Below are 23697 nucleotides of genomic sequence, written 5' to 3'. Positions count from 1 at the left end.
TATCCCTTTCAAAATTTTGTATGTTTCTATAAGATCCCCTCTCATTCTTCTGAATTCCAGCGAGTATAGTCCCAGGTGACTCAATCTCTCCTCATAGGTTAACTCCTTCATCCCTGGAATCAACCTGGTGAACCTCCTCTGCACTGCCTCCAAAGCCAGAATATCCTTCCTCAAGTATGGAGACCAGAACTGCACACAGTACTCCAGGTGCGGCCACACCAGTGCCCTGTATAGTTGCAGCATGACCTCCCTGCTCTTGAATTCAATCCTTCTAGCAATGAAAGCCAACATTCCGTTTGCCTTCTTAATAACCTGTTGTACCTGCAAGCCAACTTTTTGCGATTCATACACAAGCACTCCCTCTGCACAACAGCATGCTGCAATCTTTCACCATTTAAATAATAATCTGCTCTTCTATTATTCCTTCCAAAGTGGATGATCTTGCACTTCCCAACGTTGTATTCCATCTGCCAGACCTTGGTCCACTTAATTAACCTATCTATATCCCTCTGCAGACTTTCCATATCCTCTGTACAATTTGCTTTTCCGCTCAGTTTAGTGTCATCAGCTTATCTTGCTACGCTACACTCAGTCCCCTCTTCCAAATCATCAATGTAAATGGTAAACAGCTGCGGGCCCAGCACCGACCCCTGCAGCACCCCACTCACCACTTACTGCCAACCGGAGAAACACCCACTTATACCAACTCTCTGCCTTCTATCGGTTAACCAATCCACATCCATGCCAATACATTTCCTCCGACTCCATGAATCCGTATCTTATTTATAAGTCTCTTGTGTGGCACCTTATCGAACGCCTTCTGGAAATCCAAGTATACGACATCCACCTGTTCCCTTCTATCCACTGCACTCATTATGTCCTCAAAGAACTCCAGTAAGTTTGTCAAACAGGACGTGCCCTTTCTGAATTCATGCTGTGTCTGTCTAATAGAACCACTCCTTTCTAAGTGTTTCACTATTTCTTCATTAATGACAGCTTCAAACATTTTCCCCACTACAGATGTTAAGCTAACTGGCCTATAGTTGCCCGTCTTTTGCTTACATCCTTTTTAAAAAGGTGGGTGATATTTGCTGTTTTCCAATCTGCCGGGACCTGCCCAGAGTCTAGAGAGTTTTGGTAAATGATTACCAACGTGTCTACTATAACCTCTGCCAATTCCCTCAGCACCCTGGGAAGCATCCCATCAGGACCAGGAGACTTATCTACCTTCAGGCCCTCTAGTTTGCTCATCATTATTCTTTAGTGACAATGATTTTATCAAGGTCCTCACCTCCCATTTCGTCCATAACATCATTCTTTGGCATATTAGACATGTCCTCCACAGTGAAGACCGACACAAAATAGTCGTTCAATGCCTCAGCCATTTCCTTATCACCCAATATCAGTTTCCCCTTCGCGTCTTCCAAGGGACCTACGTTGACTTTAGCCACCCTCTTCCGCTTTATATATTTATAAAAACTTTTGCTATCTTTTTTATATTTTGTGCTAAATTACTTCCATATTCTATCTTCCCTTTCCTTATTTCTTGTTTAGTTGTTGAAGACTAGTTCTATTTCCACTGGAAGTTTATTGAAGGTGAAGTAATATGGCTTGACGAAAAAAAAGAAAGAAGTGTTGGCGGCCTTATTTGACTCTAGCTCTTGGGCATCTACATATTGGAGGATCTATCCTGGGCCCAACACATTGATGCAATTGTGAAGAATTGCCAGCAGCATTTGAGGAGATTTGCTACGTCTCCAAAGACTCTAACACTTACAGCTGAGAGCATTCTAATGAGTTGCATCACTGCCTGGTGTGGAGGCTACAATGTAAAGGATCAAAAGAGGCTGCAGAGGATTGCAGACTCAGCCACTGAGGACCATCACCAACTAAGACATGCTCTCTTCTCTTCACTACCTTCAGTGAGGAGGTACAGGTGCATGAACACCCACACATAATATTTAGAAACAGTTTCTTCCCCTCTGCCATCAGATTTCTGTACAGTTGATGAATCCATGAGCATTACCTTGCTATTCCTCTTTGGCAACATTTATTTATTTATTTATTTTCAAGATGTCCATTTATTGCTTTTTACAGTAGTACAAATATTAAATCCTGTTCAGGCAAATATCCAAGAACAGTATAAAAATAGAAAATAACCAATAACAGTACTCAAATTAAGTATTGTATAGCCATACAAGATCAAAACCCTATTTACTTTTGCACTGTACTGCTACTACAAAACCACAAATTCAATGATATGTCAATGATAATAAACTAGATTCTGATTCTGTGTTCACTGAGAACTATTGGTTAAGTATTACAACTTGCACACTGTCATGGAGCAAACATAAGATGCACTCTGATTTCTATGTCTGTATTAATGGAGTTAAAGGCTTTAGTGAGGTTTAAGAAAGCCAGAAGAAAGATAGTAGTTGATGTAGATCATGCTATTTTCTTGGAGGAGTTGTACTGAAAATCATATGTACTATACACTCAGTGGCTACTTTATTAGGTAGCTTCTGTACCTAATAAAATGATCACTGAGGCTACGTTTGTGGTCTAGCCTATCCACTTCAAGGTTCGGCATCATTTGGGTTCAGAGATGCTCTTCTGCACACCACTGTTGTAACATGTGTTTATTTGAGTTACTGTTGCCTTCTTGTCAGTTTGAACTGGTCTGGTCAGTCTCCTCTGAAATCTCTCATTAACATGATGCTTTCACCCACAGAACTGCTGCTCACTGGATGTCTTTTGTTTTTCACATTATTCTCTCTAAACTCTAGAGACTGTTGTGCATGAAAGTGCCAGAAGATCAGCAGTTTCTGAGATACTCAGACAAACCTGTCTGACACCAACAATCACTTAGATCACATTTCTTCCCCATTTGGATGTTTGGCTTGAACATCAACTGAACTTCTTGACTGTGTCTGCCTGCTTTTATGCACTGAGTTGCTGCCACATGATTGGCTGATTAGATATTTACATTAACAAGCAGGTGTACGGATGTACCTAATGAAGTGGCTACATGAGTGTATTTCCAGATGGATGGCATTCATACTGTGAGCAAATGCTGTTCAACCACTAGGAGGAAACAGGTGAGAAGAACCCTGGTCATTACTTTCTTCCTGTGGCAAACATCGGGGGACCCTTCTATAGTTACAATTGTCAGACCTGTCTCCAGTTAACAAAGGAAGCAGCAAAATATCTGGGGCAACAAAGTCACCAGAATGGTGGTGGTGGTCAACCAGAATGTGCCACGTGGGTGGCTATAAACACGGATATTTTACTGAGTATAATGGAAACGTATGTAAAGGATGAAAAGTTATTGAATGGTTTATTGTATATATTTATTTTTGAATAAAGTATATTTTGAAATAAAAAAAAACAAAGTCACCAGAATAGTTCAATTATATTTTTTGTTCTTAAGCATGTAGAGATGATGTAGATCTTTTCTGAGGATTAAGACTTAAATATTACTTTCAGTCTTTTACCTGAAGCAGATCAGAGCCATTTTTTAAAAGAATTGTAAGTGGCATAATTTAAGGCAGTGAGTTGCACTGAGCTGGGCTTGACGTTTCCCAGTTCAGTTAAATGGAAGGGAATTGCTGTAAATCGCTATGTCAGTGTCAGTGAAGTTGTTTTTTTACTCCTATTTAGACCTTTCTTTCTCAGCCTTATATATACTCAATGACTCCATCTCCACAGCTTTCTGACCTAGAGAATTCCAGAACGTTAAGAGAAGAAATTCTTCCTTATTTCTACTTTAAGTGGGGAAAAGAGCTTTATCCTAAAGCTTTCAAATTCAGTTATTGTCAGGCATACCTACCCAGGGTACGAATGCATGAAAATTAGCTTTGTGCAGCAGCACAGTACATTACAAACACAACAATATAAGTTAACATAAATTTAAATTAACCTACTTTATGCATAATTTACTTAACAAGGTAAACAAAAGAGTCTAGTAGTTCCAGATTCTTCTACAAAGTGAAATATCCTTTCAGTATGTAACCTGTGAATTCCCTTTAAATCTTATATTTCAATTAAATAACCTCATTCCAGTGGCGGCGCCAGAGATTTTTCTTGCTGGTGCTACGGAGGGACTGAATGATTCAGTGATGGTGCTGAGGGATTGTGCACTGTGTGGTAATATGTATTCGCAAGGCCAGACGCGTGGCGTTAAAAAGTCAGTTTCAAGCATTATGTGCCTACTATAAATGCCTCTGTTGATTCACAAGCAACAGCAATTGGTAGATCTAATATAGAAGTGAACTGTTACAGTGTCAACAGCATCTCGGACAACCTGAGCTACACAGAGCATAAACAAAAAAAACAAACAGAGCATCCAAGCAACAGCAGACAATGTGAATCATGCACCCATCCTGCAATCAGCGTCAAATGCGTGCTTTTCAACTGAAAAACACAAAATGAACCCACTGCTATTCGCATTACATAGACAGCTATGCCAAAAGATACACCGTTATTAAAGTCAAATAAGGCAAACAACAGATGCAAGGCTTTACCAGGAGTTGGACAAATCGTGCTCTGACCATGCAATACCTCAATTAATTCGGCTATTGAATTTAAAACAAAAATCAACAGAATCGCTGCTTGGAAGTCTAAGCAAAACCAGTAGGCTTAATAGCAGTAAATGTAATATTTTAGGATTTGCAGGAAACATAAGGACTATGGGGTATCCACCACAAAATAGTAATAATAATCAGCATTAATCTTGGCCCAAATTTTTAAAAGATCAACTGCACTCACCACTGATGTTTTCAGAGAAGCACAATCCATCTGTTGTTGTGATTGGTGGCGAAAGCATCAATGATTTTCTGGATGTCAAGTGCTTTGGTCCTCCACAGGGCCAAGTTGCTGTTCTGAGCATCGCCGCTGCTATTCCTAAAGTAGTTTTTGAGGCATCTGAGGCAAGGGAAACTCCGTTTGCATGAGGCAGATGTCACAGGTAGAGTCAGTGATATGCAGACTAGTTTGTATAAATCTATAAATGCATCGCGGTAGGGTCTCATTCGAGCTAGAAATTCCACTGTGTCATTCACTGTCTGTCCTTGCTTTTGTTTTGTTTCCAGCAGACGCCGAACCTGATGTAGCTCTACAGTCAGCTTCACTTCAGTCACTCCATAGTATTGGGCCATTGGCCAAAGACAATTCTTGTCTAGGAAGAACTTGTGTTTGGGACTCAATGCTGAGACTCCAGTCAGAACACCCCCGTCTCAATTGAGAACCGCGTTTTCATTTCAGTCAGAAGTCTCTCTATAACTGGTAGAAACAGTAGTTGCGAAGGTCATCAGAGGATGTGACAGGTGTGCGTTCGGTTTGGGCCTCAACAACAAAATCATGTAGGTGGCGGGGTGGCTGGGCCTGTCTCCTTTCATGTGGTCTGCTCTGTATACCGGCCTTGACGCACAGGTCCCTAGCTCTTGCCTGAATTTCACTCCATGATTCCTCTCCCCATTTTGCTGAGAGTGCATCGATAACAGACTGAGCCAAGTCCACAGCGGATGAAAGCTCCAAACTGGGAGATTGTAGCTGGTCTGACATGAACTTGGTGACTCGGAATAAATCCTCAAACAGAGTGATAAGTAAAGCTAACTGCTCGTCAATCAGTCCATTTACAGCTCTGGCCTCCGTTTTCCTCCTTGCATTTGGTTGACCCATAATATCCTGTAGTGTAGCTAGAATGGCAGGGAGTGATTTCCTTATAGCCCACAAAACTGTATACTGCCAAGCCCAGCGTGTATCTGACAATTTCTTCAACTCCACGGCCTGTGCAGTTGATTCCAGTTCTCTCCGTTTCTTCATGAAAAGATTGTGGGCAACAGAGTTTGAAAAGAAGTTGTAAAGCAGCTGCACAGTTTCAAAAAACTCACCCACCTGCTTGTGGTACATTGCTCACAACATCCACGGAAACAAGGTTAAGTCTGTGAGCATGGCAGCGTGTATATAATGCCTGCGGGACCTCTTTCCTGAACCTCTCTTGTATCCCGTTACTGCACCCGGACATCACTGCTGCCCCGTCATAACACTGACCTATACACACGTTCTTATCAATAACACACTGGGCGAGTGTCTGTTCAATGCTTTTAAGAACCGACTCTGCGTTCAACTCTTCTGCTGGAGTGAAGTGCAAGAATTCTTCAAGCACTGTTTTGTTATTCAAATACCGCACTACCACTGTTATTTGCTCCTTGTTACTCAAGTCTTTACTTTCATCCACCATGATGGCAAAATGTCCAGCCTCTTTGATTTCTGCACTTATTTGACGTCTGACCATATCTGCCATAATACCTATAATTTCATTTTGGATATCGTGATGGGTGTTTTTCTGCATTTCCAGGATTGTCCTCTATTTTTTTAGCTACAGTCTTATCAAACTTCCCAATTACACTGAGCAACTCAACAAAGTTTCCCCTATTGCCAGATCCATCATTCTTCTGGTGTCCTCACTGGGCAATGCCTTGGCACGTAGTATAGCGTAGAGACTCAACCACTGCTCTCATATACTCACGATTTTCTTGGACAATCTTTGCATGTCCTTTATCAAGCATATTTCCCAATCTTGAACCGTCTTGTTTTCTCAATCTGAATTTGACCCATGCCTCCATAGCAAACTTATGAGTTGCACTTACATGGTGGGTTTTGAAAGCTGTTGTAGCTTTCTGCTAGTAGCGGTAACCGGTGACAGTGAAGGTAGACTCAGAATGGAACCCATGTCCTCCACACCGGAAATGCCTGCATGCGAAGCAGAATGTAGCATCTTTTGTGATTGAATATTCCAGCCAGGAGTACAGGTCAAACCAGCGACAAATACTCCTTTGCTGATTGCCAAACTGTTGCGAAGGGTACTTTTTCAATGCTGGCCGACGGGGTCCTTCCTCAGGCTGCTGGCTAACATCGCTAACAGTATTCCCACTAGCACTAAGAGCAGCTTCATCCACGTTCTCTTCCAAATCCCGCTCCATTTCTTGTTCCTCTACTTCACCCTCACACTCCTTCGATGAACTGCTGTCGTCCTCATCCCCACTTACTTCTTTCTGCAGGTCACTTTCAACTAAGACAGGCTCAGGCTGAGACACCACTGATTCCTCTGGATGAGGTCGTTTTCTGACTAAAAATCGATCCATTTTTCATGCCGGCCAAAATAATGCACGTGCCAGGCCCACGCTTGCTTGTAAAAGCACAATGTGCGCGTGTGGCATCCGTTAGTCTCGCGAGACCATGAATCTGCGCCTGGATGTATACTGTCAGTCTCTCGCGTGAGTGAGAGTGAGTGACATCACCACCTTAAGTGATCTTAGATCAGCTTAACTGATCTGAAGACAGCAACGGCAAGACATTGACAACGAACGAATAAGCAGAAGTGTAGAGTGGATCTGACAGGGTTTATAACTTTATTGCTGCGTGGGTGCTATGGTAATTGGGGGCACTGTTTCACTAGATCAACTGGAGAAACAAGCTGTATTCAAAACTATACAGAGAAAGCAAAGCAGCTGCAGTTAATTTCTTGGTGGTGCTATGGTGGTGCTATTGCAATTTCTGCTGGGGCTATAGCCCCAGCTAGCATCACCTTAGCGCCGCACCTGCATCATTCCTCTAAATTCTAATAAGTATAGGCTCAAGTTGTTCAGTGTTTCCTCAGAAGACAACCCCCTTCATCAATCTAGTGAACCTTCTTTGAATTGTTTCAGGTGCAGGTACATTCCCTCCTTAAATAAGGATATCAAAATTCCATGCAATAATTTGAGGTAAAGTCTAATTAGTAACTTGCAAAACAGGCTACATTCTATTTAATTTCTTAATTAAGGGTATGCTGCACTTTTGTAGTTATATTCTAACATAGATCCCTCTATATAATTGATTTAGCTGGACCATATCCATTTAAATAATATTCAGCTTTTCTATTGTTTCTAACAAAGTCTTTAACCTAAGTCCTGATGCAGAGTTTTATCGCAACATGACGGTAATCCTTTTCCTTCCACAGATACTGCTGAATCTGCTGAGTTCCTCCAACAGATTATTTGAAATCTTACACTCCAATGTATTTGCCAATTTTTTTTATCAAGTCACTTAACCTATCTGGGTCCTTTGAAAATTCTTTGTCTTCATCACAACTTTCTTTTCCTCCTATTTATATATTCTTGGCACAATTGGTTACATTACACTTGGTCTCTGTAACTGAGCCTGTGGATTGTATAATAACTATTGGAAAAATGATTAAAGTAAAAAGATCAGGTTTGATCATCCACTCAGTTATGCAAATAAATGTGAGTAATGTTGTGTTGTTTACTGTCATCCGAGGTTTGTACTAAACTGATTAACTTTTTTTGTGACAGATTCTAGACATCCGTCTCTGGCCTTTGTAGGTTTAGAATGGATAAACTTCACTGGCGATGATTTCGATATTGATGTTGAGAAGTTTTCTGAAACCGTGGATTCAGTACATCTTCTGAGTGAAATTTTGATTAAACATTTTATTTCTATTTCAAAATCAAATCGTCCAGAACTAACGGTATGATTAAAAAGCAGGCATTTGTAATAGACAATACATTGAGGTATTGGTATGACATTGTAACACATGATATATAACCTGAGATTCAAGTGTTTTACAATGAGCAAAGCCACATGTTCAATACAGACAGGTAGATACTGTATTTGTATATTTGCTGGTAAAGTTTAAATATGGTTGTTTTTATTTGACTTTCTTTATAATTGCTAGATTGAAACAAAATCGTTGTGTAATTCACAGGCACTGATTCTGATTCATGGAACTGGACTGATGACAGGCAAATCACCCAAGTTTGCTGATGTTGTAACTCTGGGAATACCCTTCCCCCTTGCTGATCAGCAAAGACATACACAAAACAGTGTTTTAGATCTATAGGTAGTTGGCATTGGTGCTGAATTTCACTGTAGGGTATTTTTATCAGAGTCGGAGAAGGCTAGGAAGAGGCTGGATATTAAAGACTTAGCTCGGAAAGACTAGAGAAACATCAGGTTAGGAGGTGCTGGAGATTGGGAGAGTTGGAGAAGTTTAGTAGAATGCTAGCACCTTTGGAGCTGGATTTTGATACGTTCAGTTTAAAGATCATGACTGAAATAACATTCAGATCCTTGTACCAATGTACATCCATAGTCCAAAATATAAGACAATGCACATATGTAATTCAATTATTATTCCATCAGAAACAGTATTTACTCATGCAAGTTTTCACAAAACATGGATATCTTGTAGGTGAAGAGTTTGCTGGTTCATTTCCATGATGTTTCAGCAACTGATAGTCAAAGGGCTCTGTCAGCAAAGAGCCTGAGACATTTCATTGCGATATTGTGCTTTGTGGAAAGTATAACATCACAGCTAAATCTCCTGCTGGACTGATAGAAAGCCAAACAAGAAACAACCAATTGGACACATACGCCTATCTTCCAGTAAGAAAAGGTCATAAGTACTCACAGCTAAGAGAGAACTTGCTGGTAAGATATGACAAAAAATGCCACAATCTCTTTGGAAGAGAATTTTATGATGTCATACCAGAGAGAAGTTTTTTTTGAGGATTTTGTATAAATATGATGATGACATCGACTCAGGCCTGAGAGGCCAGCATCCGGCATTTTCATGCCTTACGAGGCGTGGAACGAGAGACTGTGTGGCACGCCACTCCTCATACAGACATAAAGCTATCTGTACAAATAGCTGTAAAGTTAGCACAGCTAAAGAGCATTTGGATTGGAGCTCCTTCACTTTAATGTCCATTATGTGCTACAAATTAGATTTGATATAAAATAGGGCCTTTGATACACATTGTTCATGTCCAGAACTCCAAACTAGTTCCCCCATCTATTGCAGGTGAGGTTGCATAGTAACTTCAAATGTCATAATTTTCACTAAGCCTACGAGCATCATTGGCTATTCATTCTGAAGTAGATAAAATAAAAAGCTGAATCTTGTTTCACCATCAGGAAAAAAATATAAGCTTGCCTTCTGTGGAGTCAGAAAGATTACCTTATAGCAGTACCTCCTGCTTGAAGTTTGTTTCTCAGTGTTCTGTTCCTAACCTATTCCGCTCCAAGTACCCCTTGTCCCACCCTGTTGCTGATGTCTTTGGACTCCCACTTGAATGCCTGGCTAGCCCCGCTAATTTTCATGTCATTGATCCATACTCCTTTAAGTACCTGCAGCCCAACCCAAATGAATCCTGTCTCGCCCTCAGATTTGGCCCCCAAACTCCCATTCTTCAGTGGAAACTAACTACCATGATGTCATATCTGACTATCTTTGTTCGCTACATTTAATGCTGTCAACATCTTTGGGCACCCACACTTGTGTGTATAGCTTATGTTTTGATCAAGATAAAGAGTTCAATATTATTTTCTCCTTCAAAACCTTAGAAAATATTAAAGTGACCTCTTAAAATTGAACAGTCTATGAACTCAAGTTTATTTTTCATATGTTAATTCAGAAGTACCAAGACCAATTACATTTTCTTTTTATTCTGAGTGGGATTGGAGAACAAAGTTAATATAGATTGATTCATAAACCTTGTGTGTAACCCAAGGTTATTCAAGCTCCTAAGATAATAGCTGAAGTTACTGATACAGCAGGGGATTTAACATATCGTTTTGGCTATAAAAATGTCAAGTAGTCTCCTCACTTTTTTATTAAAGATCTTAATAGATTTATTTTATGTAATAAACACAAGTCAGTTCCTTTTTTAAAAGTCTCGTTTTAAAAATTTGGACTGATATGTGAAGAAAGAATATTTACTGTATTTTAGGTAAACCTCAATGTGGTACAAAAGTTAATACAAAAAGGAGCTAAAGTTGACACCATGGACAAGCATGGACAATCATTGCTTCATGAGGTATTTATTGATTCTTTTCAATTGTTGAAGTCACTCCACTCTTTAAGAAGGGGAAGGGGCAAAAGTCAGGAAATTATAAGGCTGACTTCTGTGGTTGGGAAGATTTTGGAGTCCAGTATTAATGTAGGATCTATGTTTCTGTTTCCTATCTGCATTGTATTTTGTGTTGCACATTTATTATGGTAGTTAGTCACATGGGCTGAGGTGTGGTTGAAGTGAAGATTTCAGTTATAGGTTCATGCTTTGTCTTTAGGGTCAATCTAGAGCTAAGGGAGTGAGCACGGGGGTGATATCATCTTTTTGTTGACCACTTAATTATGTGTAATTACATTGAAGAAAGCTTAAGTACGTTTATTTTGCTATATTGCTAGTTTTAGTTTCATTAGTTTTTATGGCTTCAAGATTGTTTGTTTTGCTCGATTCTTAACAAAAGGTTGAATGTATTCTTTGACTTTGGAACCCTGTTATTGGACTGGATTGGAAGGCATGTAATACAGGATCAAACCACCCCACCCCTTGCTTAGTCTCTAAGCGGTATTGGTTTGTTCAAGTAGCTGCTACATTTTGTCAACAAAAAAGATTCAATAGATTTGATACCAAACGAACATTATTCTTCAGCAAGGACTACATTTGCACTTGTCAATGAAATTAGAATTGCAGCATGGAGAAACCGGAGAAGACCATTCTCACTCAGCCTGGGGTAAGCACTTTACTAAAGTCCTGGAGCTGCTCTGCATCATTCTTGCCAGTTACAATGATGTTATCGAGATCACATTCCATTGCTCTTTGCCAAATTGCTGGAGCTGATGCAATGCCAAAGACAAAATGATTATACTGGAACTGTACCATATAACCTACTGTATAATATAAGGCTACTTTATGTTGTACCAATACATCGTATTGAGCATGCACTATTAGGTGCGTATTGATCTGTATATATGTGTTTGGTTCGGGTTCCGTAAGTAAAAAGCCCCTGTTAACTTAGCTTCAGTCTCTAGCATTCTTATTTATAGTTTTGATGTGTAACCCGGCCACATACACAACAAATTGGTGACAAGGTTAATGAACCTGCATCGTATCGGAATGCTGTGTTTTAATTGATAACGGCACTCAGAAGAGGCAGAGTAAGGCCGCGAGTCTGAAAAGAAGCGAGAGTTCAGCCGGAGTTGGGAATGTCGGGAGACCGAAAGACATAGTCGGAGCCACGGCGTGTCCAGGCGAGACCACAGCTGGCAATGAACTCCAGGGCTGAGGGTCCGCCTGCTTCAGAAGGGAGATAAAAAAAAAGGAGTAACACACGCATCCAGCTAGAGTTCGCTCGCGACGCTAGCAAAAAAAAAGTCACGTGAGTCAAAAAGAAAACAAGGGACTGGGTTTAAGTTAACAAGGGACTGGGGCTAAATTCACATTACAAGGATAAATTAACATAACAAAGATGGTGTTAATTGGAACCATTATAGCATTTGATAGTGGCATTGAAGACTGGGCAACTTATTTTGAAAGATTAGAGTTATATTGTGATGCTAACGATGTTAATGAAGAAAGCTAGCGTCTTACTTAGGCTACGTCCACACTACGCCGGATAATTTTGAAAACAAAGCTTTTTCTCTTTGTTTTGACCCTCCGTCCACATTGAAACGTCATTTTCATCCCCTGAAAATGGAGCTTTTCTAAAACACTCTCCAGAGTGTGTAAATCTGAAAACGATTGTTGCGCGTTGTAACGTGGATGGGGTAAATGGAAATATTTAAAAATGCTGTTATGACAACACCAAACAACAATGCTTTTTCTGCTTCTGCTTGGTACTGCGCAAGCACTGCCGGACGGCTGTTATAACACGCAGTCGATGTGAACGGCGTGAGAGTTAAATTGTAAAGTGAGCTTTTTTGACTAGATCCCCTAAATTGATTTGATTGAGTCTATCTTTAAAAATATTAATGTCAGAAATACTGTGCAGGTCTGGCGGCACTCCTTGTTGACCTTGGGTATAGGACGGCTTCATGCATGTGTTGTTTACTTTATTGTCTATGTTAATAGCTTGTTTGGAGTTAAACATCTCCATGTTCTCCACTGCTCTGCTGACTTTGTAATCATTTGTAACTCACCGGAACAGCTCGACTTCATTGTCTGTCTAAACGAAGAAGTCCGGTCTGCTTTTTCCAGCGGAGGTTTTCTTTGTATTCCTCGAAGACATTGTTGAAAACTTTCTTTCGCTGTTGTTGTTGGTACCCTAGTTTTTGAACAATGGAAATAGCACAACACCGCCGCGGAAACGTAAATATTATACTGTTTCCTCTTCGCTTGTTTTCTGTAGATGTGTCTGCGCGTGCCCAGTAGGAGTAGATTCACTCAAATATACGTTTTAATGAGGACAGAGATATTTTGAAAAATGCCTAGTGTGGACACCTGTTGTTTTTACTCGAAACCGGCGTTTTCAAAATTATCTGGTCTAGTGTGGACGTAGCCTTAGTGTAATGGGCGCGAAAACATACGGCCTGCTATGGAGCTTGTTAGCCCCTGAAAAGCCAGATGACAAAATGTTCAAGCAAATACTAGACACTCTCCAACAACATTTAAACCCAAACCGCTGGTTATTGCTGAAAGATTTAAATTCCATAAACAGAATCAGAGCAAAGATAAAAGCATTTCTGAATATTGTGCTGAATCGTGCAAATTATCAGAACATTGTCAATTTGGATCTGGTCTATCAGACGCATTGAGGGATAGGTTAGTGTGTGGCATGCACTGTGAAACCACACAGAAGAAGCTCCTGTGTGAAAAAGACCTTACATTCGAGAAAGCGCTAAATATCTCAATATCATTAGAAATAGCCGCACGAGGTGCTTCAGAGATACAACAAAAATCTCTGGAATATGCTTCGAATAAAATGTCACTGCGCAGAAATGAAGGAAAGAAATGTTACCGTTGTGGGAACAGGTCACATGACCCTGATGGTTTAAAGATAAAGAATGCTGAAATTGTGGCAAACAGGGCCACACTGGCAGAGTATGCAAAGCTAGTAAACAGCAGGAAAAGGGCATAATACAGAGAAACAAGAAACCCCAGAAAGGAAAATACAACAATGTGCACAAAATGAAAGAAAGCAAATCTGATGAAAATGACTCAGACAAAAGTGAATTGTCTTGTCTGCAACTTCACAGCGTGGAAGAGGCAGATGATCGAAGAGTAATATGGATCACTCCACAAGTGGCAGGCGTGAGGCTGAAAATGGAGTTGGACACAGGCTCAGCCTTAACAGTGATCACTGTATGCAACTACAAACGACTGTTTTCGCACTTACCTCTGAAACGAACTAAGCTACTGTTGAAGACTTACACAGGACAGAAAGTGCATCCCGAAGACAAAATTAAAGTGACAGTGACCCACGGAGGTAAAACACAGCAACTGAACCTTTATGTACTGAAAAGTGGAGGACCACCATTGCTGGGATATGAATGGCTCAGGAAAATCCAGTTGGATTGGCACACCATCAAGGCACTAGATGTGTCAACAAAGGAGGGCAGCTCGGCAGGGAAGATGTCCGCAGCTCTCCTCTCACCCATTGTCAACTATTACAATGATGAGGAGGAGCTAGACAGCGTCGACAATGAGGACGAACGCAGTATCCGTGGCCATGACTCGGATGAAGATACAGAGGGTGCAAGGGAGACAGATATTGCCAATAAGCAGGATAATGAAGACTACCTGGAAGTAAAACAGCAGATGTACCAGGAGAAATTGACATCTCTCAAAAGACAGCTACAGCAGTTACAGGAAGGCACTTTGCAGGAGTATCAGAAAAGGATGAAGAAACTAGATCAACAATACAAGGAAAGAATATGAAATGCAGAGCTTTTCTGCAACTGGAGACGAAAAAGTGGGAAGGAATTATATTAGAGAGAAGAAAGAAGCAGAGAGAGCGCAGGAGCCCCCACCTCAGACCGGCCCGAGCCACAACCACCTCACGCAGCCTGTCAACACCATGAGCGAAGCTGAGACGGAGCAGCAATCCCAACAGCAGCAGTGGCAACAGCCAGACAAACCCAAATCCCCCGGGGAGAAGAAAGTCATTGCAGCAAAGGTTCTTGGAACAGTAAGGTGGTTCAACGTACGAAATGGATACGGATTCATCAACAAGAATGATACAAAGGAAGATGTGTTTGTACATCAGACTGCTATAAAGATGAATAGCCCACGGAAATACCTCCACAGTGTTGGAGACGGTAAAACTGTGGAGTTCGATGTAGTGGAAGGCAAAAAGGGTGCAGACACAGCAAACGTAACTGGTCCCGGAGGAGTTCCAGTCCAAGGAAGCCGATATACCGTGGATAGAAATTGTTATCGTTGCTACAACCCTCACCGCTGTGGTCCACCAGGTAATTACCAACAGAACATTGAAGATAGAGAGAAAGGAGATGGAGCAGAGACAGCAACAGATAGAGAAAACCAAGATGATCAAGATCAGCAACATCGCCCTCCTTACAGAAGACAGCGTTACCCACCTTACTTTGTTCGTCGTCGCTATGGTCGCCACCCACAATATAGCAACCAACCTCAGGGAGAAACTGCTGAGGGTGGTGAAATAAATGAAAACCAGGTTGCCAGGGGAGAAGGTAAACCTAACAGAGGACAAAATCAATTCCATTCAAACAGAACAGCTTTCACACAAGGTAAATCTTGAACCAATCATTTCCTCCATTGAGAATCATACACTTAATCTTTTGCAGGGAAGTTTTTTTGCATGTACATACTTTGAATCCTCAGCCAATGTGTTTGGCAACAAAGTAGGATACATACAAAGAGCACGTCAGGCAGACAAAACTACATGGACAAAAATAAATGGGATGCACAGGGAAGAGAAAAAGATAAAAAGTCAAGCCATGGTTTCAAACAGAGCACTAATTTGTATGCTGTTGATGAAAAATTTGATAATGATAAGAGTGACACAGGACTGAGTAGCCTTGGGATTTACACTGTAAAACCTAACAACAGACAAACAATATGGCTTACACCAGAAATGAATGGCAAATTAATTACAATGGAATTGGACACTGGCTCAGCTGTTTCAGTCATTCCACAAAATGAGATTGAATGGTATTTCAAAGATACTGAACTGAAACCTGCAGATATCCAACTAAGAACTTATACTGGAGAAAAGGTAACTCCGGTGGGAATGTCATTGTAGCAAGAAATATAACAACCAACATTGGGTTTTTATGTGGTAAAACAGGAGGGCCAGCATTATGAGGTCATCAGCGGCTGAGACAAATACAATTTCTTTGGAGATCCATTCACCATTTGTATGCCACAATCCTGAAAAAGAGTCAACTGAAAGCAAATTTAAAAAAGTACCGATGATGCCACGGCAGTTTTCAAGGATGGCATTGGAAAGCTAAAGCATCTCAAGGATGAAATAGTGTTAAATTAAAATGGCACGTCTAAGTTTTACAAAGCCTGTTCGGTTCCTTATACCATCTTTATAAAGTAGCTGGTAAGCTAGATTGCATGGAGGCTGAAGGGATTCTTTCCAAGACTGAGTGGAGTCTATGGGCAATACCAGTTATCCCAATAGCCAAGAAGAATGAGTTTATCAGGAAATGTGGTGATTTTAAGGTCACCATCAACCCAGTAGTGAAAGTAGATCAATACCCCATGTCCAGGATAGAGGATATCTTTGCAAAACTTTCTGGAGGCAAACACTCCAGCAAAGTGGATTTAGCTGAGGCTTACTTGCAGATGGAGATGGAAGAAAAGTCCAGTGTTTCTCACCATCAACACTCAGAAAGGGCTTTATTGCTATAATAGGCTTATTTTTGGAGTAACATCTGCACCTGCAGCCTGGCAGAAAGTTATGGACCAGGTGCTGCAAGGCTGCTCAGGCACTCAGTATTAATGATAACACTTTACTGGTAAAGATGACAAGGAATATCTTCAAAATCTCAAGAGAGTATTAAAAAGATTGGAATATTGTGGGCTCGGATCATAATGCAACAAGTGTGAATTTTTTAAACCAAGCATCCACTTATTGTAGTCACACCATTCATGCTCAAGGATTACATAAGTGTGCTGAGAAAATTCAAGTATTGGTGGATGCCTTAAGGCCAAAGGACGTGTCACTATTGTGGTCCTTGTTAGGATTTGTCAATTAGGTATTAAAAATTCCTGTCAAACCTGCCTAAGGTGTTCCACCTCTTGAACTTAATACTACAGATCAGAAAGAAATGGCAATATTCAAAGCAATGTGAGGTGACTTTCTAAAAAGTAAAGGAAATGGTCAGACACTGTGCTCACACATTATGATCCACGCCGATCAGTGAAGCTTGCCATGCACCGTTCGGGATACCAACACGTTCATGAAGAAAGGTTTCCAGAGCTGTCAGAACCACTTCCTGCAGTCCCAGAGTCAACTTCTACAACCACCATGGAGGAATCCCCAGAACCTGAGATTATATATATACAAGCCCCATTTCCAAAAAAGTTGGGATATTTTCCAAAATGCAATAAAAACAACAATCTGTGATATGTTAATTCACGTGAACCTTTATTTAACTGACAAAAGTACAAAGAAAAGATTTTCAATAGTTTTACTGACCAACTTAATTGTATTTTGTAAATATACACAAATTTAGAATTTGATGGCTGCAACACACTCAACAAAAGTTGGGATAGAGTTAAAATAAGATTGAAAAGTGCACAGAATATTCAAGTAACACCGTTTTGGAAGACTCCACATTAAGCAGGCTAATTGGTAGCAGGTGAGGTACCTCATGACTGGGTATAAAAGTAGCATCCATCAAAGGCTTAGTCTTTGCAAGCAAGGATGGGTCGTGGCTCACCCCTTTGTGCCAAAATTCGTGAGAGAATTGTTAGTCAGTTCAAAAGGAACATTTCTCAGTGCAAGATTGCAGAGAATTTAGGTCTTTCAACATCTACAGTACATAATATTGTGAAAAGATTCAGAGAATTCAGAGACATCTCAGTGCGTAAAGGGCAAGGTTGAAAACCACTATTGAATGTGCGTGATCTTTGAGCCCTCAGGCGGCACTGCCTAAGAAATCGTCATGCTACTGTGACAATTATAGCCACCTGGGGTCGGGAGTACTTTGGAAAACCATTGTCACTCAACACAGTCCATCGCTGCATCCAGAAATGCAACTTGAAACTGTATTACGCAAGGAGGAAGCCATACATCAACTCTATGCAGAAACGCCGGCGAGTTCTCCGGGCCCGAGCTCATCTCAGATGGACCGAAGGACTGTGGAACTGTGTGCTGTGGTCAGATGAATCCACATTTCAGCTAATTTTCGGAAAAAACGGGCGTCGAGTTCTCCGTGCCAAAGATGAAAACGACCAATCAGATTGTTATCACGAAAGGTGCAAAAGCCAGCATCTGTGATGGTATGGGAGTGCATCAGTGCCCACGGCATGGGTGAGTTGCATGTATGTGAAGGTACCATTGACTCTGAGGCGTATATTAGGATTTTAGAGAGACATATAGAAACATAGAAACATAGAAAATAGGTGCAGGAGTAGGCCATTCGGCCCTCCGAGCCTGCACCGCCATTTATTATGATCATGGCTGATCATCCAACTCAGAACCCTGCACCAGCCTTCCCTCCATACCCCCTGATCCCCGTAGCCACAAGGGCCATATCTAACTCCCTCTTAAATATAGCCAATGAACTGGCCTCAACTGTTTCCTGTGGCAGAGAATTCCACAGATTCACCACTCTCTGTGTGAAGAAGTTTTTCCTAATCTCAGTCCTAAAAGGCTTCCCCTCTATCCTCAAACTGTGACCCCTTGTTCTGGACTTCCCCAACATTGGGAACAATTTTCCTGCATCTAGCCTGTCCAATCCCTTTAGGATTTTATACGTTTCAATCAGATCCCCCCTCAATCTTCTAAATTCCAACGAGTACAAGCCTAGTTCATCCAGTCTTTCTTCATATGAAAGTCCTGCCATCCCAGGAATCAATCTGGTGAACCTTCTTTGTACTCCCTCTATGGCAAGGATGTCTTTCCTCAGATTAGGGGACCAAAACTGCCCACAATACTCCAGGTGTGGTCTCACCAAGGCCTTGTACAACTGCAGTAGTACCTCCCTGCTCCTGTACTCGAATCCTCTCGCTATAAATGCCAGCATACCATTTGCCTTTTTCATCGCCTGCTGTACCTGCATGCCCACTTTCAATGACTGGTGTATAATGACACCCAGGTTTCATTGCACCTCCCCTTTTCCTAATCGGCCACCATTCAGATAATAATCTGTTTTCCTATTTTTGCCACCAAAGTGGATAACTTCACGTTTATCCACATTAAATTGCATCTGCCATGAATTTGCCCACTCACCCAACCTATCCACGTCACCCTGCATCCTCTTAACATCCTCCTCACAGCTAACACTGCCGCCCAGCTTCGTGTCATCCGCAAACTTGGAGATGCTGCATTTAATTCCCTCATCCAAGTCATTAATATATATTGTAAACAACTGGGGTCCCAGCACTGAGCCTTGCGGTACCCCACTAGTCACTGCCTGCCATTCTGAAAAGGTCCCGTTTATTCCCACTCTTTGCTTCCTGTCTGCTAACCAATTCTCTATCCACATCAATACCTTACCCCCAATACTGTGTGCTTTAAGTTTGCACACTAATCTCCTGTGTGGGACCTTGTCAAAAGCCTTTTGAAAATCCAAATATACCACATCCACTGGTTCTCCCCTATCCATTCTACGAGTTACATCCTCAAAAAATTCTATGAGATTCGTCAGACATGATTTTCCTTTCACAAATCCATGCTGACTTTGTCCGATGATTTCACCGCTTTCCAAATGTGCTGTTATCACATCTTTGACAACTGACTCCAGCAGTTTCCCCACCACCGACGTTAGGCTAACCGGTCTATAATTCCCCGGTTTCTCTCTCCCTCCTTTTTTAAAAAGTGGGGTTACATTAGCCACCCTCCAATCCTCAGGAACTAGTCCAGAATCTGACGAGTTTTGAAAAATTATCACTAACGCATCCACTATTTCTTGGGCTACTTCCTTAAGCACTCTGGGATGCAGACCATCTGGCCCTGGGGATTTATCTGCCTTTAATCCCTTCAATTTACCTAACACCACTTCCCTAGTAACATGTATTTCGCTCAGTTCCTCCATCTCACTGGACCCTCTGTCCCCTACTATTTCTGGAAGATTATTTATGTCCTCCTTAGTGAAGACAGAACCAAAGTAATTATTCAATTGGTCTGCCATGTCCTTGCTCCCCATAATCAATTCACCTGTTTCTGTCTGTAGGGGACCTACATTTGTCTTTACCAGTCTTTTCCTTTTTACATATCTATAAAAGCTTTTACAGTCAGTTTTTATGTTCCCTGCCAGTTTTCTCTCATAATCTTTTTTCCCCTTCCTAATTAAGCCCTTTGTCCTCCTCTGCTGAACTCTGAATTTCTCCCAGTCCTCAGGTGAACCACTTTTTCTGGCTAATTTGTATGCTTCTTCTTTGGAATTGATACTATCCCTAATTTCTCTTGTCAGCCACGGGTGCACTACCTTCCTTGATTTATTCTTTTGCCAAACTGGGATGAACAATTGTTGTAGTTCATCCATGCAACCTTTAAATGCTTGCCATTGCATATCCACCGTCAATCCTTTAAGTGTCATTTGCCAGTCTATCTTAGCTAATTCACGTCTCATACCTTCAAAGTTACCCCTCTTTAAGTTCAGAACCTTTGTTTCTGAATTAACTATGTCACTCTCCATCTTAATGAAGAATTCCACCATATTATGGTCACTGTTACCCAAGGGGCCTCTCACGACAAGATTGCTAATTAACCCTTCCTCATTGCTCAAAACCCAGTCCAGAATAGCCTGCTCTCTAGTTGGTTCCTCGACATGTTGGTTCAAAAAACCATCCCGCATACATTCCAAGAAATCCTCTTCCTCAGCACCTTTACCAATTTGGTTCACCCAATCTACATGTAGATTGAAGTCACCCATTATAACTGCTGTTCCTTTATGGCACAGATTTCTAATTTCCTGTTTAATACCATCTCCAACCTCACTACTACTGTTAGGTGGCCTGTACACAACTCCCACCAGCGTTTTCTGCCCCTTAGTGTTATGCAGCTCTACCCATATCGATTCCACATCTTCCCGGCTTATGTCTTTCCTTCCTATTGCGTTAATCTCATCTTTAACCAGCAACGCCACCCCACCTCCTTTTCTTTCATGTCTATCCCTCCTGAATATTGAATATCCCTGAACGTTGAGCTCCCATCCTTGGTCACCCTGGAGCCATGTCTCTGTGATCCCAACTATATCATAATCATTAATAACAATCTGCACTTTCAATTCATCCACCTTGTTATGAATGCTCCTTGCATTGACACACAAAGCCTTCAGGCGCTCTTTTACAACTGTGTTAGCCCTTATACAATTATGTTGAAAAGTGGCCCTTTTTAATGCTTGCCCTGGATTTGTCGGCCTGCCACTTTTACTTTTCTCCTTACTACTTTTTGCTTCTACCCTCACTTTACACCCCTCTGTCTCTCTGCACTGGTTCCCATCCCCCTGTTGTGAACTAACCTCCTCTCGCCTAGCCTCTTTAATTTGATTCCCACCCCTCAACCATTCTAGTTTAATATGTTGCCATCAAGGCAACGTCTCTTCCCGGGACGTCCATGCTTATTTCAGCAGGACAATGCCAGGCCACATTCTGCACGGGCAACAACAGCGTGGCTTTGTAGACACAGAGTGCGTGTGCTTGACTGGCCTGCTGCCAGTCCAGATCTATCTCCTATTGAAAGTGTATGACGTATCATGAAGAGGAGTATCAGACAACGGAGATCACGGACTGTTAAGCAGCTGAAGCCTTATATCAAGCAAGAATGGACAAAATTTCCAATTGCAAATCTACTACAATTAGTATCCTCGGTTCCAAAACGATTAAAAAGTGTTATTAAAAGGAAAGGTGATGTAACTCAATGGTAAACATGCTTCTGTCCCAACTTTTGTTGAGTGTGTTGCAGCCATCAAATTCTAAATTTGTGTATGTTTACAAATACAATTAAGTTGGTCAGTAAAACCATTGAAAATCTTTTCTTTGTACTTTTGTCAGTTAAATAAAGGTTCACGTGAATTAACATATCACAGATTTTTGTTTTTATTGCATTTTGGAAAATATCCCAAATTTTCTGGAAATGGGGTTTGTATAATATTTATAGGCAACCTAGCTATATATATTTGCCTTAAGACTTTTGCACAGTTCTCTATTTGACAACATGGTGCATACAGCGAGTTTGTAAACCTGGCGGGATCTTTTGGAATCAAAGAATGTTGGGAATGGCAAGGATTAAGCATTCCTTGTTAACTGCATTGCAGGTTATATGTAAAAGTGCATAAACATCAAACACATCAAACGTGCCACATCAAAATTGTGTGCCTTGCTTAAAGTAAAGTTGAACTACACAAGTTATCCTTTGGCTCCTTAATTTTTTTTCATTACCTTCATGTTTTGGAGTTACAAAACTTAACACCTTTGACGGGATACTGCACATGAGGCTGCTGAACAAAATATGAGCCCATAGTATGACAGAAAGATACTAGCATGGGGAGAAGATGTGCCAACTAGTGGAGTGGTATCACAGCAACAACCTTGCACTCGACATCCGTAAGACGAAAGAGCTGATTGTGGACTTCAGGAAGAGTAAGACAAAGGAACACATACCAATCCTCATAGAGGGATCTGAAGTGGAAAGAGTGAACAGTTTCAAGTTCTAGGGTGTCAAGATCCCTGAGGGCCTAACCTGGTCCCAACATATTGATACACTTATAAAGAAGGCAAGAGAGCAACTATACTTCAATAGGAGTTTGAAGAGATTTGGTATGTAAACAAAAACACTCAAAAACTTCTATAGATATACCATGGAGAGCATTCTGACAGGCTGCATCACTGTCTGGTATGGGGTGGGGGGGGTTCTACCACACAGAACCAAAAGAAGCTGCAGAGGATTGTAAATTTAGTCGGCTCCATCTCGGGTACTAGCCTACAAAGTACCTAGGACATCTTCAAGGAACGGTGTCTCAGAAAGGCAGCGTCCATTATTAAGAACCTCCAGCACCAAGGGCATGGCCTTTCTCACTGTTACCAGCAGGTAGGAGGTACAGAAGCCTGAAGGCACACACTCAGCGATTCAGGAACAGCTTCTTCCCCTCTGCCATCTGATTCCTAAATAGACATTGAACCCGTGAACACTACCTCACTCTTTTAATATATATTCTGTTTATTTGCACAACTTTTACTCTATTCAATATACATAAAATTTATTTATTTATTTATTTAATTATTGTTATTATTTTTCCTTCTTCTTCTATATTATATATTGCATTGAACTGCTGCTGCTAAGTTAACAAATTTCATGACACATGTCGGTGATAATAAACCTGATTCTGAGATTGGCTGATTGGCAGGGGGCAAAGAGTGGGAACAAGTGGTGGCCTTTCCTGGTTGGCTGGCAGTGACTAGTGGTATTCTGCAGGGTTGATGTTGGGACTGCTTCTTTTCACCTTATATATCAGTGATTTGGATGACAGAATTAATGATTTTGTGGCCAAGTTTGTGGGTGATATGAAGATAGGTGAGGGAGCAGGTAGTTTTGAGGAAACAGAGTCTGCAAAAGCAAAAGGACTTAGGAGAATAGACAAAAATGTGGTAGGTCGAATGCAGTGTAGGGAAATGTATGGTTATGCACTTTGGTAGAACGAATAAAGGTGTACACTATTTTCTAAACAGTATGCAAATTCAGAAAGCAGAGGTGCAA

The 23697-nt window shown here is 41.1% G+C and overlaps 1 protein-coding gene across 1 annotated transcript; it reads left to right on the top strand.

Annotated features, from left to right (window-relative positions):
• The first annotated feature begins 14724 nt into the window (after positions 1–14724).
• Positions 14725–15662, top strand: LOC140191587 (Y-box-binding protein 1-like). The gene has a single exon (XM_072249148.1). The coding sequence runs from the start codon at positions 14725–14727 to the stop codon at positions 15559–15561; it is 837 nt and encodes a 278-aa protein (XP_072105249.1). The 3' UTR covers positions 15562–15662.
• The last annotated feature ends 8035 nt before the right edge of the window (positions 15663–23697 follow it).

This window comes from Mobula birostris, chromosome 1, assembly GCF_030028105.1.
Source record: "Mobula birostris isolate sMobBir1 chromosome 1, sMobBir1.hap1, whole genome shotgun sequence".
Taxonomy (NCBI): Eukaryota; Metazoa; Chordata; class Chondrichthyes; order Myliobatiformes; family Myliobatidae; genus Mobula; species Mobula birostris.
Note: the sequence above shows the minus strand (reverse complement) of the source record. Positions and strands in the feature narration are given on the sequence as shown.

Coding starts and splice junctions, on each gene's coding strand:
- LOC140191587 (XM_072249148.1), top strand. CDS start 14,725: ATGCAGAGCTTTTCTGCAACTGGAGACGAAAAAGTGGGAAGGAATTAT.